General features: G+C 42.7%; 1 protein-coding gene across 1 annotated transcript in view; it reads right to left on the bottom strand.

The window, feature by feature from the left end:
- Window positions 1-15,454, bottom strand: part of TMEFF1 (transmembrane protein with EGF like and two follistatin like domains 1) — a 577,671-nt gene that overhangs the window by 115,781 nt on the left and 446,436 nt on the right. The window contains exon 5 of the mRNA XM_069620632.1: window positions 15,293-15,389. Coding sequence (XP_069476733.1) covers window positions 15,293-15,389 — 97 coding nt within the window. The remainder of the gene's footprint in view (window positions 1-15,292; window positions 15,390-15,454) is intronic.

Genomic DNA, 15,454 nt, shown 5'->3' with positions numbered 1-15,454 from the left:
GGCTGCAGGAGGTGAAATCAAAAGGTGTAGCCCTGTCCTTTCTTTGTTTTTTGTGAGGATCTCATCCATTGGTGCGCAGTTTTGCAGAGTCTAGTTTCTTCCAGTCTCGTAATGAGTGATACGTGGTTAACGGTGTCAAAAGCTGCTAAGATACCTAGGAGCATGAGGGCTGGGGTCAGCCAAAGGTTAAGTTTAGTGTTTTTGTTGCATGCAAGCTACAGAACAAAAGAACTCCTATTTGATCAATTTACTTTTTCGGCTTAAATCTGACTATGAAGTCATAAATGAGTGCAATTTCACATCTGGTGACCCTTTGAACCAACTATTTGATCAAAAATGCTAATGTGTTTAACTGTTTGAGTGCCCTTAGATCTGTGTACATAAATCCTAGAAATGTGCACCCATTTTGTCCATAGGATATATACATGCATGCTATTTTAAGGGCTGGAACCATGTGTTGTGTTCCCACTCGAACCTGGAGATCTTTTGTACCAAGGGCAACGGTGCTACCACAACAGAACATGCAGATCCTTCCAATTGTCCTCTCTGTTAACTATTACTGCTGTGACGTTTAGCGTCCACTCCCAACTAAACAATTGGCAGTGGCCCAAAGGGTGCAATTGTATGCCACTTGCCTCTTCCTTTGCCTGATATGGAAGGACCATATCATCCATGCACCACTGGTCACAGCATCGCATTCCGCTCAAGCAGCGTGTCAAGCTCAAAACTCTGTGTCCTGCAGTAAGCTTTGCATGGTCATGCACCACGCAATAACGCAGACCTGCCACTCCTGTACCAACCGGGCGGATGCGTAATGCTGGCTGACTAGTATCTAATATTGATAGTTATAAAGTTGCACAACTGAGCGCATGCATCCTATTCAATAAGGTAACCATTAGTAGTCCTTTTCTGTATTTAAAAGATAATTTACAACCTGATTCATGGAATTATTTGCGCGAAAAATGCAGATTTGCGCACCTTTCTGCCCGAAAATCCCTGTTTGAAGTATGGGGATTTTCGGGGAGAAAGGCGCGCAAATCTGCGTTTTTCATGCGAATAATTCCATGAATTAAGCAGTACATTGCATTCTTATTTGCATGAAACTTAAGCCAAAACGTGTTTCGACCTAGACAGTCTTCCTCAAGGCTATTGAGTATAGGGTGCCCAGGATAAAGATTACTGATCTGTTCGTTTCTATTTACGGTAAAGTCGGTAAAGCCTCCGTATTTTCTGAATGCCCTAGTTAGGGCTGTAGCCGCATGATAATTCTTCGCGGATTCTGTAAGTAAGGTAGTACTTCTATATACTGCCGTTCATCGCTGCGCAAGCTTTTAAAGGCGTTGTTCGGCAGCGGCGTTCAATGCGGCAGAGGTATGTAGTATGTAATATTGATCCGCAAAGTGAGATGCTAGTCATTTTTGGGAAGAGGATTTGTCTATCATCAATGTAACCCAGTGGAACACGCACGCTTTGAACCATTCCTTTGAGAAATAGGTTAAACAGCCCCTTTACACTAAGACTAAGCACCAGTCCTTCCCTACGATCCCACAGGAGACTATATGGCACACCCCCCCTTTGGCATTCCCAGTTTCATTAGAAAGTACCCTGAAGCAGCTAAAAGGCAGTACAATGAATATATCGGATTATTGACTTCAACGGTAATGAGAGTTGCCAGTGAAAGTTAACTCTGTTCACAATTAATTACACTTATCAGGGGTAGTATTATTATATCTGCAGGTCTTTTGAGAACTACTTAATTGAACTTGATGGTCCTCTAAGATTTGAATGTTTCAACGTAAGGGTCTTTTGATAAATAAGTAATTTAGAATTAGAGTCCCTTTGACAGGAGAGCGAAAGAGAGTGGGATGTCCAATTTAGTAATGTATCTCCATCCCCCAAAACAACGAGGACTTGACAACGATCCCGCGCGGTAACGCAAAGTAGCGTGCCATTCATTCCCATCGCAGAGGAAATCAGTTCTCAGGTATAGCATGCTTTGACTGGCATTCAACCCTTGCAATCCATGGGAAGCACAGATTGCTTACCCTATGTCCAAGGGCTATAGTTCCAGGAAAGCCTTGAAATGTAGCACATTGGCTCGACATCCAAACAGCAAAGAATTCTGTCGCCTTGCACATGTATAATAATAATAACCATAATACAAATAATACTACGGCCTTGTAAATGGGTTTGTGCCAGACACCTCCAGTTGCTAAGCGCTGCATTAAAAGGGACTCTTATTAACCATTTTCAATCAAACTTGATTGATCAACCCCAGAAGGATGAAAGGCTTAATCGGAGCGGCCCTTTGATGCGACCTTGCAAAGTCAAACGCGCTTTGAAACACAATTTACTTGATATATAAGCGCCTTACAATTGCACAATAAATAAATAAATAAATAAATACAATAAAGTCTAGGCAGCCAATATGTCAGAGACCAACACTTCACTCGTGTTGCTATCCACCCTTTGGTTAGATCCCTCATTATGGAAGGAGCTTTGTCCCCTAGTAATGGACTTACTGCATTGAAAAAGCCTCTTCCTCAGTGTGCGGCGGCCATATTGTACCGCTGTGTTTGATCCGATTCCAAAATGAAGGCCTTGCACATGCTGTGGCGGCGATAGCAAGAAATGCGAAGCCTCTCCCCCAGGGCACTCAGCCACCGGATGTAGTGAAAGATGCAGACCACACATGGGCACCAATAATAGGCTAGGAACACCCAAGGAATGGAAGCATCACAACCACCCACCCCAACTCACACAAAACCCTGCTCCAGGCTCCCCACGTCCAACGCTGAGAGCTGCACCTCTGCGGTTTGACTGTGCAACATTATAATTGTAATCAGGGGTGGACTGGGAACTAAAAGAGGCCCTGGAAATAATGTTCAAAGTGGCCCCATATGACACATTTTCAGCAAGCCCAATGCTTTTCCTATGAGAAAATTTGGAAATGCCACACAAAAGAGGCCCAGGGTGCAGAGGCCCACCGGGAAATCTCCAGAGTTCCCTATAGGCCAGTCCACCCCTGATTGTAATTGGTTGTTTATAACGCACTTAATACCCAGAGGTTTCTAAGCGCGGAGCCGGGATCGAACCTGTGTTGCTCTGTCTTCTTGCTTCCAAGGCAAACGTGTTGCCCCTGAGCTACCCACCCGGCCCAACAGCTTTCCATTTTCATTTTGCCAAACAGGCACGAGATCTCCACGCTCGACACCTATACTTCATGTTTGCACCATACTACTCAATCAAGCCCTACCTTCAGTATTAAAAGGTCTTTATATAGAGCACTTCTAAGCACTGTGATACTAGTTTCCGATTGCTAGCCAGTATATTGTTGCTCAATTAATCGACCTTGGAAGGATGAAGGCCTAAGTCAGCTCTGCTGGAGGTGGACTCGCGCAGTGTGCGCTGGCCACGAGTCAGAGGCGAGAGCTTACACTGTGAGCATTCCTCTCGGCCCATAATACGTTTCTGCTGTCCCATGCTTTTGAAGATTTCAAGGTCATAATAAGTGTAAATCGAACTGAAGCTGCCAACAGGACATCACTTTTCTCACTTCCCTACTCCCTCTTCACCCGATTAACCCCCCTCCCCGCCTTCTTGTTTGCAGATCCGCCTGAGCGCCTGGGGACCAATTCCGTTGGTGATGGTGTGCGGCACAAATACCTTTTAACATTAACATAATGAAGAGGACATTTCTCCTTAGATTTTTGCGACTACCGATTCATGGAATTCTCTAGCTTGGTGCAAAGTGACTTTGCACTGGTGCAAACGTGGTGCAGAAATACACTTTTCTGTGAAGAGGGGTGTTTGTTGGCAGTGCAAAGTGAGTGTGCATTTGCTCTTCTTTCAGCAACATTTCTGACCTACTATAAACGCTCACCTTGCTCGTCAATGAATACAAATACAAAATACACAACGCTAGTGTATTTTTCCATTGCAGAGTACACATTTTGAGCGCACTTTCTGTTTATTGGGTAGTGAGAGTAGACCTCTTTCAGTAGCAGAGTAGACATGCAAGCACTGGAAAAGGGGATGGTGTGGGGGAAACGTTCCTTATAGAATCTATATGTCTCTTATCAGCAGTCTGTCAAAATGTTAGGCTGTAGGGCAGGGGTATTAACCAATTGGCTCGATAGATGTTTTGCACTACACCTCCCATCATCCTTTGTCAATAGTGAGGGATCCTGGGAGTCGTAGTGCACATTTTATGGAGAGCCACAGGTTGCAGACCACTGCTATCGATTTGGGCCTCTTATGTGTTCTGTTGATACCATCCCTGTTGATCAGGTATGTTTAGGGTGGTCGAGAAGAAAGCAGAGTATGAACCTTGAACCCATCCTTCATCGTGTGTGGAAAGGTCCGGCCAGCCAGCCATTTGAGCCTTAGTAATCTGATTTGAAACAAATGCATTTTGGGTAACTAGTTGCAGCCACCTGTTTGGTAAGCATGCTTTCTCGGATGAGAAGATAATATCTATCTTTTATGTGTTTATAAAGCGCCGACGGCCATATGAAATCTAAGCGCTAACAGTGAAATACAAGAGGAAAAGTGGAGGGATTTACTGAAATAGATGTGTTTTGAGCGTGTCTCGGAAAACCATGAGTTGTTCTGAGGCGCGTAAGTGTTTGGGGAGGTTATTCGGCACTTTAGTGGCCTGGACCTGGAATGACCATCCCATCGCTCTTGTCCGTTTGTAGCAAACCCTGATTAAGGTCTGACATTGAGCAGATTGAAGTTTTTGGGGCGGAACGTATATTGACATTTATGCTGGCGATGCTTGCAGCCAATTCCATGAAGGGCCTTATACACCAAGATAAGTGCCTTAATCTTGATACGTGCAGTGATGGGCAGCCAGAAACATTTCTTGAGGACTGGCGAAATAAGTGCCCTTTGCGGGGTGCCCGTTACAATTCTAGCTGCCTATTTTGAACGATTTGAGCACGATTTAGGACATGTTGGGTGGATCCTAATAGCAGTGCATTTCCGTAGTCCGCACGGGCTATAAATGCGGCGTGGTTTTGGTCTGATTTGATTAAGGACCATCAGATAATAATTCGATTAACTGGATTTTGTATGGACGTGCTGGGTAAAATGAGTGCCAAAAAAGGTTCCCAGATTACCAACAGATGTCTGTACCTTAGTGTTAACTTTATCCAGGGGAATTTATTTTGTGCAGATTGGCGGAGATGAACAGCTTAACGCTGTATCTGCATGCATTTAGACTCGACCAGTTGACACCCATCCAATGTTCTATGCTGTTAAAAGTGATGGCTATTTATTTTAAGTACTTTTGTAATAGGGCATTGGACAGGGATTTCGACTGTGTCCTTTTGAACCTAATCTTCACTATCGTGCTGATCAGATTTGTCATCAAACACATTATTTTCATTGAAGGGCATCTCCAGTGATGTCACTTGAAATTCTGACTAATCCCTGGCTTCCTTATCCAGGAGTGACTTCTTATTATTTTCTTTTAAAACATTTTCTTTTATTGATTTGGTTAAAAAAGAAATTTCAACCTTTCAATACAACACAATCTAAATAAAAGAAATTTCATTTTCATACATTCATATTTAAAAGACAGAATTTCATCTTGAATAATGCATTAAATAAATTACATTACAAAATTCATCAAGCTGTTAATATATAAAAGAGACAATAATAACGTAGAGAGCAAGAAAGGGCAATAGAGGGAGCGTGAAATTTCATGTCAATCATATTAGTTAATTGATTATAATAGACTCAGTGAAATTCAGAATAAGCCTAAAATTGGTAATTCCAGAAATGTCATCACTTCCAATGTTACTGTAATACGACGTCCGCTTAAAATTAAAACCCACAATTTCTCAGGAGTTACAATTTTAAGATCTTTGAACATATGTTGAAAGCACAATTTTCTCAATTCTAAATGGGCTGGACAGCAGATTAAAATGTGCTTTATCATTTACGGTTCAAGCCTATTTCCTAGTGGGCCATAGATTTAACCTAAATCGGAGAAACATTGATCTGTATTTAGGAGCAGGACATTTTGTCAAATATAATTCTGGGTTATTCAAAGGTTTCAAGACAGCATTTCCATTTTTAAAACTCTGATATGTTTGGGACAGTTGCCATGTCATCTGCCAATCGTATCGCCACCGTTTGGTTTTTGCGCTTGTTGGGTTATTCATCAACAGCTTTGCGGTTAGATCTGCAACTTCCATGTTCGCCTTTGCTATGCGTATCCAAGGCATCAGTGAGTTTTCGGTGTTAGAGGTAGTCAGCATGGCTATATTAGATAACAGAGTCTCTGAGCAAGGCACCAACAAGCATGTCCTATATAATGCTAGGATTTTCCAGATTAGAATGATGTTAAGGGACAATAACCCCATCTTGTACCGTATGATCTCCATAGGTTGACTGGGAGGCAGTACTAGGACTTTTTTTCTCCAAAATAAACCTTCAAGCTTAGTCCAGTATTTCACTCCCGTATAGGCTCTGCATTCAGCACTGTACGTTACACTTTGTTCTACTTTTTGCTTGTAATAAATTAATAAAGATTTATAGGAAAATATTCCACATTTATTTTTTATGTATTTATCTGGCCTGCTGTTTGTATTTTCCCCCTTAATTAGAGATGAAACAGGAGGTCTGCTAAATTATAGTTTGTGTTTAACCCAAGATAGCGATACTCATTGACTCCCTCAACTGTAGTTTGGTTGAGCATCCACTTGAAGCTACGCTTTCTTTTATATATTTTGCTTCTGCAAATTAGGATTTAAGTTTTTTCCAAATGTATGGATAGATGGTTCTTGAGTGTGCAGTTTTGCAGGGCATATAGAAGATGACTTCTTATTACCATTTTTAAGTGGCATACTGCCCAGCAATAACAGTGAACGTGTAGCTTTGCTCTAGACTTTTTTTGTTTGCTTCAAGGAGTGTGGAGTAGTCACTCCACCTATTTACTATTGGAATCAGGGCGCAAGTCGAGGATACATGTGGGCGGACATAGTCCCCACACTTTTTTCAGAAGTTCCCCCACTTTGATATGCTAATTTCAGCTGACACCACATTCAATTGGTATGTTAATGAGTCCGACCCATCTTTTCAAGGAGTTGACCCCTGATTGGAATCCGTTCCCAAGCCTTTCGTTGTGCTCGGGAGGAAATATCACATTACCTGTGAGGTCTAGAACCGAGGACTGGGACATGCTATCCTCAAAAAGTGAAATAGAGGCTGAAATCTGGAGCTGTACTTAGGGATGTCATTTCACCAAAATCCCAGGGGTAGCTGAAGTGTCATCATACGACCGTTGATCTCTGATGACATCACAGGAAGTGATGTCATTTGAACCCACACCAAAGGGCTATCACGGGTAGCGATGGAACACAACCTTTCACCCCTTGACAAACAGGAAGTGCTATCACATAGTATTGTTCCTAAGTACAGTACGAGAAATATGGTTACGATATCACTATAATATGATTTACGTTTCATACAAGAATGGAACGCCATATTGATCGTTAAGATCAGTGTGTATAGGCCCATATTACCAAATTACTGTAATTGAAAGCAGACGTCCATGGCCAAATGATAATGATGTGTTATTATATCGCACTTACGCTTAAGCGCTATATCACCCTCATTTATCGACCTCAGAAGGATGAAAGGCTGAGTTGAGAGGTTTAAGAACAGACTAAATGAGTGACTCACCCCATGAAGTGTTCCTGAAATACACTTTTAACGAGTCTAGCAATTATTGTATAGAATTCCAGAAAGATACATTATTTGCTATTCCTATTCTTTCTTACTTGAGGTCACCGCTGAAAGTGTTAGACTTGTGGAACCCATGTTCTTTTTTTGCCTTTTTTCTTTTTTTTCATAGGCCTGAACAAGAAAGCCAGCCACTCCAGAAGCAAATAGATACATGGCGCTGGCCACAGCCCAGGAGCTTGCATTAAAAAAAAAAAGAAAAAAAAAGATTTTATTTTGTTTTTTTGTTTAGAGGTATCAAGGGAGACCACAGGGGTCGCAGATGCGAATCCTAAATTACATCCCTGACTGTACTACATAATCTTTTTCAGCCAATTGGATGTTAACTTAAGAGAAGGCTCTTCGTTAGGCCAGTCACAAGAGTGCCAAGAGCAGGAGAATGAGTATAACAGTGACTAGTACTCTGCCACCACGGTTTATTGCACATGCATGCACTGGCAGTCATGTGTGGTGAATATTTTAGAGCAAGAAAAATGGTGCAGAAATGTAAAATATTTGCATTGGAGCTACTGTAGCAATGCAAATAATACACAGGTGGTGGGATGCTCATCAAAGTTATGTGCAGGGCAATCTACTCTTGAATTTCCTGGGGGGTGCCGGTGAACATATTTTAGGGAAGTCCCATTGAAAGTATAGGGACATTTAGCACAGATGGCTTTTCCGGGGATAGGGGGCAACGGGGATGGGGCCTGGCCCCAGCAGCACCTGCCTACTCTGCGCCCCTGGTTATGTGCATGCTTACACTATCAAGTGGGGGGTAGCTCAGGGGCAACACGTTTGTCTTGGAAGCAAGGCAACGCAGCGCAAAACAGGTTTCACTGCCAATCCCACTCTTAGAAACCACTCTCTGGTTGTAAGCGCGTTATAAAAGAACAATTAAATTTCAATGCTTTTCCAGCCAGTGCAACAGATGAGCCTGCACTTTGTTACAATTGCTTCAGTGCACAAACCTTCCATGATAGTCTTTGCTCTGTGAAATTTAACAAATATCTTTTGAATTGTAGCTAAGGCTTTAAGTGGGCTGGGGCTAAAAGTGCTCCAGAGCCGGGGCCCTGCGTTGACTAGCCCCAGCCACGCTGACTCCTCAGGCAGCCGATGTAACGAAGAGCTGCACAGTTACACAGCTGCTTGCAGGTGTGATGCCTTTTCTTTTTTTCAAACTCGAAGTACTGACACATCCAGAGCCCGTGTAACCGTGGCTTCGGCTACACGGGCTGCCTGGTGACCCACGTGGTTAATGTGCTTTCATCCTGCCTGATGACTCTTTACTCGGAAACAACAGCCCGACCCTCCAACCCTCCTCCTTTTTCTGAGTAAAGAGTCATCAACAGCAGACAGACCTTTCACCCAAGGAGCCTATGGTTTTTAACTATGCAGCTCCTTCAATGAAAGGGATGCCTGCTGGGTCTGAGAGCTGGGGCTCATTGGGGGTCACACCTTTGGTGTACCCAGCTTCTCCTTTTGTGGGCTGGGGGCACCAAACGTAATAATGCCAGTGCACCCCAACTCTCCTGCTACACCAGCGCTCCCCCCTCCCCTAGGCGATAGAGGGCTCTCGTTAATGGTTTTGCCTAAGTACACTTACTTAGCCACACCCCCTAATGAGAGCCCCCCTCAAATGATTCCAGCTTTGATGAACATAAGTAACTACGCAAAGGAGTTCCTATGCAGTGACTCCTCAATCGATCGCTTGACTTAGTAGCTTGAGAAAACCCCTCCCTTACGTAAACCCTGAACCCCATGTGGCTATATTGGCGTGATGTCAAAGGAAGAGGCAACAGGGCAGTCCCCGCCCTGTCCCCGGGTGCCGTAAAAGTTTAACATGTCTTTCTCATTTGTTAAAGTCTCTTGAAAGGCAACTTTTGTTTTAATATTATTTCTCCCTGAGATCAAATCAATTATAAAAACAGGGGTACCTCCTTTGCCTGCAGTTCGGATATCCACTTCAAATATCATTGCCCTGGTCCCCAGGAAGAGATTCATATTTAGGGTGTCTCTTTAACATCCACCACCTTTCCCTCACAGATGTCATAAGGGGTGACATCCATAGACGTATTTACAACAAGGCTGTCTAGCCCCCTGGCCGGCAGATTGCCATAGGAGCACCATTTCATTGCAGTTTATTTTTAATGAACTGGTTGTCATTTTTTTAATTTAAAGCCAACTTTGTCTCTCCAAGTGTGGCTGATCCACAACACTGCGAGTAATTCTGAGTTGTTAGCAGTCTGACAGCTAAAGTGTTTGGTCGGCAAACTTGTATATATGTTTGATATTTACAAAAGCTTTATGGTTAGGGTGACTTTTGTTTTAATACATACCAAATGAAGAGTGCTTTAGGTATTCCGTGATTCAGTCATAAAACTGTCACAACCATATATGACAGATCTAAAGCTTTTTGGCCATTCTTATCTTCCCAAAATGCTCTTTAATATGAGAAACAGGCAAAACCCTATCAGTTCTATTGGTGCCACTTCACATTATCTTTGGGGTTCTCTTTAATCAATACCCACATACACTGTGTTAAGCAATCACTATTATATTCAAATACAAAACATGCATTTTTTTAAACCGTTGTAAAAATGAGGGTTTTTAAGGTTAAACATGATGCATGATTTTACAATATTAAACACATGCTTTGCTAAAGTCAAGCACAGAAATCCCACAGGTGGCACTAAAATGATGTTCAGAAGCAAGCACTCATTTCCCTCCCCAACCCCACATTTCAGAGGTCTGTGGCCATCTAAAAGGTGCAAGCATGAAATAGATCAAAACAAGTTCAAATGGCGAAGAGTAAAACTGAACGCTCAAGTGCATCAAGAATCCTATGAAAGGATACCCAAAGCCCAAAGCCATAGAAGGGTGAGAACAACAACTGTGTGCCAAAGGTACACACTGTTTCACGGCAGTAACAGTGTGCCGTAAAAATATCCATGCAGCCATCTTTACAGAAGCTGCTAAGTAGGAGGCATGTAAATGGCATCTGTGCTGGGTTTATCATGTGTCTTTGATGTCATTCTGTTGCATGCTCAGCACTACCAGGAGAACCAACTGCAAAGTATGTCACACAATGCATGACTGTGATGTTTATTAATCATCTTTACATTTATTATGTTTGAAATACATGGTAGGGCTTTTACTGTGAAACAGTACTTCAGATGACAGTAGGACATCTATGTATTCATGTTCCTATGTATTGTACAGTTCAACTCTATGGAGTTAACAAACATGTGAAATGACCTTAATCGCAAGCTGGCAAGACCCATAGAGTACACCGCACCCACAAAGGTACAATTGTGCTGCAACGCCCGATCCATTGTTCAGTTTTAATCTTGGAATGTTGGGTATTTGGAACAATTGCACAAACAGCAATGTTGTAAACATTATGTACCACTTCATTTGTTATAAAAGGTGCCTGCCTTTTGCAGCTATTGCTTCCCACACATGAATGTTCCGGGTCACCCTTATCCATTACGCCACCGTGAGAATGCACAGCCAGAGTTTACTGTACTGAGGTGCTCTGCCCAGGCAGCGTTTACCCATTTCACTCATGATTTTGCCACATTTTAATGGCGTTCCAGCCCAAAGGATTGGAGGTACATTGGCTTAAGCAGGTAACTTGCCTTGTTTTCATTATGTCCCTGCTAACACCAGAGCTGTAACCAAAAGAAGGGGGCTGAGTTTTTGTATTCAACATTGTTATAAGATGTGCCTGTACCACGTGCATATATTTAATTTGTAAACGTTTACCATTTGACATGACCGGATGTAGAAATTAAGTTATGTTGCATTAATATTGCAGACCAGTCTAGGTGCTTATCAAAGAGTGACAGCATGCAATTTGTGAGAGAACCTAGATATTAGCATTGAAACCAAAATTCCTCGTTCCAACCTGCTCTCATTTGTATCTAGTTGGCAGGCAGTTTATGTTCTTATCGCTGCCTCTAAAAGACTGTTTTTGTACCTAACCGAAAGTAGACAATTCGCTGTAACAATTACCTCTAGTGCACTCAACTGTAGGACACACTGCCATCTTCAAATATTGGGCAGCAGAGATCTGAAACACTCTTCCAACTAACATAACATAGAAGATGACAGGCTTGAATTAATGGAGAGGAAGCAATAACTTTCTGATCCCTACAACCTTCAAAATGTCCTTATAATGTTATGGTGACAAAATGGGGGGCAGCATGGGGGTGAGGGGTGCAGTTTGGATAACGCGGACAGAGTTTGTTTAAGGGGTGGAATCTGGTGAAGGTGCAGAGTCTGGCAGAGGTGGAGTAAAGTTGTGGGGGTGCATGCACTCATTTGGGCCCAGGGCTGCAGAAAGTCTAAATATGCCCCTGGTGACATCTGTGTTTTTATGTTGCGTTTGAGGTAACATGAGTTGTGGGTTCACAAAAGAACTGCAAGAGTGAGACTGGGCGGTTGAGTGACAGAGGAGTAGCACTTTGTCTGCCTTGGCATCACGAAAGGTAATCATCCCACTTGGGCATTACTGCAGTAGTGGTTGATGTTGCCACAGTTTGTAGAAAAAGAAGGCAATGAAGGGGCCCGCGTCCTGCCATCAGGCACTCGGGCGCAGTGCCTCAAGCCTAAGCATGAGATGGCCTGATCTCGTGCTTGTGTGTTGTACCCTATTGTTTGGAGTTATCTCTCTGTCTGAAGGAAAAACGTTCACATTTTCTACTCATGAGGTCATGAACATGAGTGTTTCAGTTGCTGACGTATGTGAAATGTCCAGCAGGATTACCCAAGTTAGAAAAAAAGACATGTGATGCAAATGCTGGAGCAATAGCTTTGAAAGAACTGTGTATGATTTGACCATATAAGTGGCAGTCAAATCATTGTTCAGCTGGTCTGTACCTTAACACGAAAGGACAGATCATGTGGCAATTAGTCTGGCGATGACCCAAAAGAGGATGCTGGGCCCGATTTTTTTATCCTGTGCATTGATTGTCATTCAATCGTAGATGGGTTTCGGCTTTGCTGAGTTTCGACTTTGCTGGGCTTCATCGGGAGCTGTCCAAATGATCTGCATCTGGGCAATGGGCTCGCACATTTGCAATATTCCATTGTGTGATATCATACGTCTCCCTAAGTGGGGGAGGAGAGTACCTCCAGATGTGGCCCCTAGATCAATGTGCCAAGTAGCTCAAAATACACCTCACTAATGATCAGAAGAAGCCTATCTACTGCCTGTGATCCGACTAATCCTTTTGGGTTAGGGAATGGTCACTTTGCATATGTTTGCTCCCATATAAATTATATAGAATACATTGCTCTTTGGGAAATGCAATAAAATGGCTGGTCTAGGTATGAGTTTATTGGCTCAAGAATTCACAAAGCATTTGTGATGAACAAGAAGAGTATTGACTTTCACTAAGCAGGATGATGGCAACCGAACAAACCTGTAGCAAAATGTTTAATCAGGTTATATATGATTTGCTTGAAAAGAATCAATTGAATTCGATTTCATAATAAAAAAATATTGGGTAGATTTTGCTGCAAATATATGCAGGGGGAGACATCCACATGCCCCCCTATAACTCCTCCACATTAGTTATTATCCTAAACCCACACCTCACATATATTTGGGGCAAAATTCATCAACAAAAATTAGATAAAGTCAAATTCGATGAATTCTCCCGTGGAAAAACCTCCCTGTCCCAGTCAATCATGAAACTAAGAAGACTGCCTGGCAAAAGTACTCGACTGAAAAGGGCTCTTCTTCTAAAGACCCCCCCGCGTGTTTCAGTGGGGGCCTACTAGGATGCTGTACCAGCCATAACCACTAGATGCCAGAGTAAAATGAAAGTAGAAGAGTAACAAGCAAGCCAAATAGAAGAGTCATTGTAAACCAACTGACATTTTTTTTTAATGAACTCGTACATTTTCAATTGATTTTAGCAGGCAAAAAAAAATTATTCGACGTCACAAGGACATGCTCATCATATGTAATCCTTATAAACGCGTGCAGAGGACCCTCAGAATCCTCCACCAAAGCCAGGGGCAATACATTGGAAAGAATTGGAAATAAACATAGTCAGTGGGAGCCCAAACAACCCAGAAGTGCAGGGTTACCTCTTCAGAATTCCAACCTCAGGAGGCCTGGAAGAAGCGATGCACGAAGGTCCGCTCTGTCCGCTGGCTCGACTTTTAAATCTTCCAATGGGGAAAGGGAGTTTAGTTCTAGGGTTAGCGTATTCCTGTAGAACGAGGCTGGGAGAAGGAATGACGATGATTGGGATGGGGAGCACGTAGACGCGCAGATTATGGGGGCGTATAGGGTATGAATCTCGCGCAGAAGGCAAGGAGTGGCATGGGCAAGATTTGGGCGAGGTTGGAGAGCAAGGCCATGGAAAGACTTGAAAAGTCAGGATGGTGAATTTTAAGGTTTGTTCATGCATTGAGAGCTAGTAGAGGGTTGCAGGAGTTGGCAGTGGACTGTGGGTGAAAGGAAGATTATGCCCCCCCAAAAAACGAATATAAAACTATTGAGGCCGAAAATACACAAAAAAGTTTAGATTTAATTTTTCGATTTAGTTTGTGATTTATTTTTTAGACATAAATAGATGGGGGGTTGGTTTAGAGAATACATTAAAGAGGGGAAAGTTGGGGGCTGCAGGGGTTCCCTCCCCGCATTAAGTTGTGAACAAATTTACCCCAAAAAATGTTTTCGGGAAATTCCACCAAAAAAGCAGTGTTTTCAGCCTCAATTGTATTTTTTGGTTATTTCAACAAAGAATCGATAGGAGAGGTGGCTAATGTCAAAGTAACAGATTTAGGGGGTCATTTTCGAAACCCCTGCATCATCAGTAAGAAGCAGCCGTAGAAATGGTGGGAATGGTTATCGCCCGTTTTGCCGCCAACGCTACAGATCCAGGGGACTTTGATGGATTTCCAAGGTGGACGAGTATGGCGGAGTCGGCTTTGCATCTTTGCCACCCTTGCTAATCCGCCTTGGATATCTGACAGCATTACCACCAGTAAGAGGTATTCATGCAGACAGGAGGCAGTGGACTGGATTCCTACAGAATCTGTCGGCAATTATCAGGTCGATTCGATAGAAATCCATCAGAAAATACTTGCTGGAGTCATAAATTGTGGCAGTGATTTAGAATTTTCCTCAATCGTACTGCCAAATAAATGTGTTAAATGAGTTAACGCACCAGGATTAACGCTTTGCTTTTTCTTTATGGTTCAGGTGTAATGAAAATCGCATGGATGGGACCTTTTTTCACTTAGATACAAATGGAAATACTCCCGCTCTGTGAAAATTAACACTTTATAGGAGATTACCCTTTTACTACTCTCAGGGCCCGATTCATGGAATTTTTTGCAGAGTTCAAAGTGACTTTCACCTGCCGTCACAAACCCTGATTCATGGAACTGTGCAAAGTGTATTTTTTCTGTTCAAAGTCAGTGCATAGTCATTTTTGCAGTACAAAATGGTGCTGCCCCTCCAGAGTCCTGTGAGATCACTGTAAATTCTCAAAGGGATAAGTTCGACCGCTCCGTTTCTCTCAACCCAACTTACCCAATATCTTCTGCATCCTCATCACACTCGCGTCCATATTTGCACACTCCACACTTGGAAGGTTTCCGATGAACCTCGGTTCCCGAGCCTTCGTATTCTGTAAGAAAGAAAAAAGCACTGTTAGTGGAAGAGTTTTCATCCAAAGAGTACGGAAAACATGGC

This window comes from Ambystoma mexicanum, chromosome 5q (assembly GCF_040938575.1).
Source record: "Ambystoma mexicanum isolate Mex_15411 chromosome 5q, UKY_AmexF1_1, whole genome shotgun sequence".
NCBI lineage: Eukaryota > Metazoa > Chordata > Amphibia > Caudata > Ambystomatidae > Ambystoma > Ambystoma mexicanum.
This window is presented reverse-complemented; position numbering and strand designations above follow the sequence as displayed.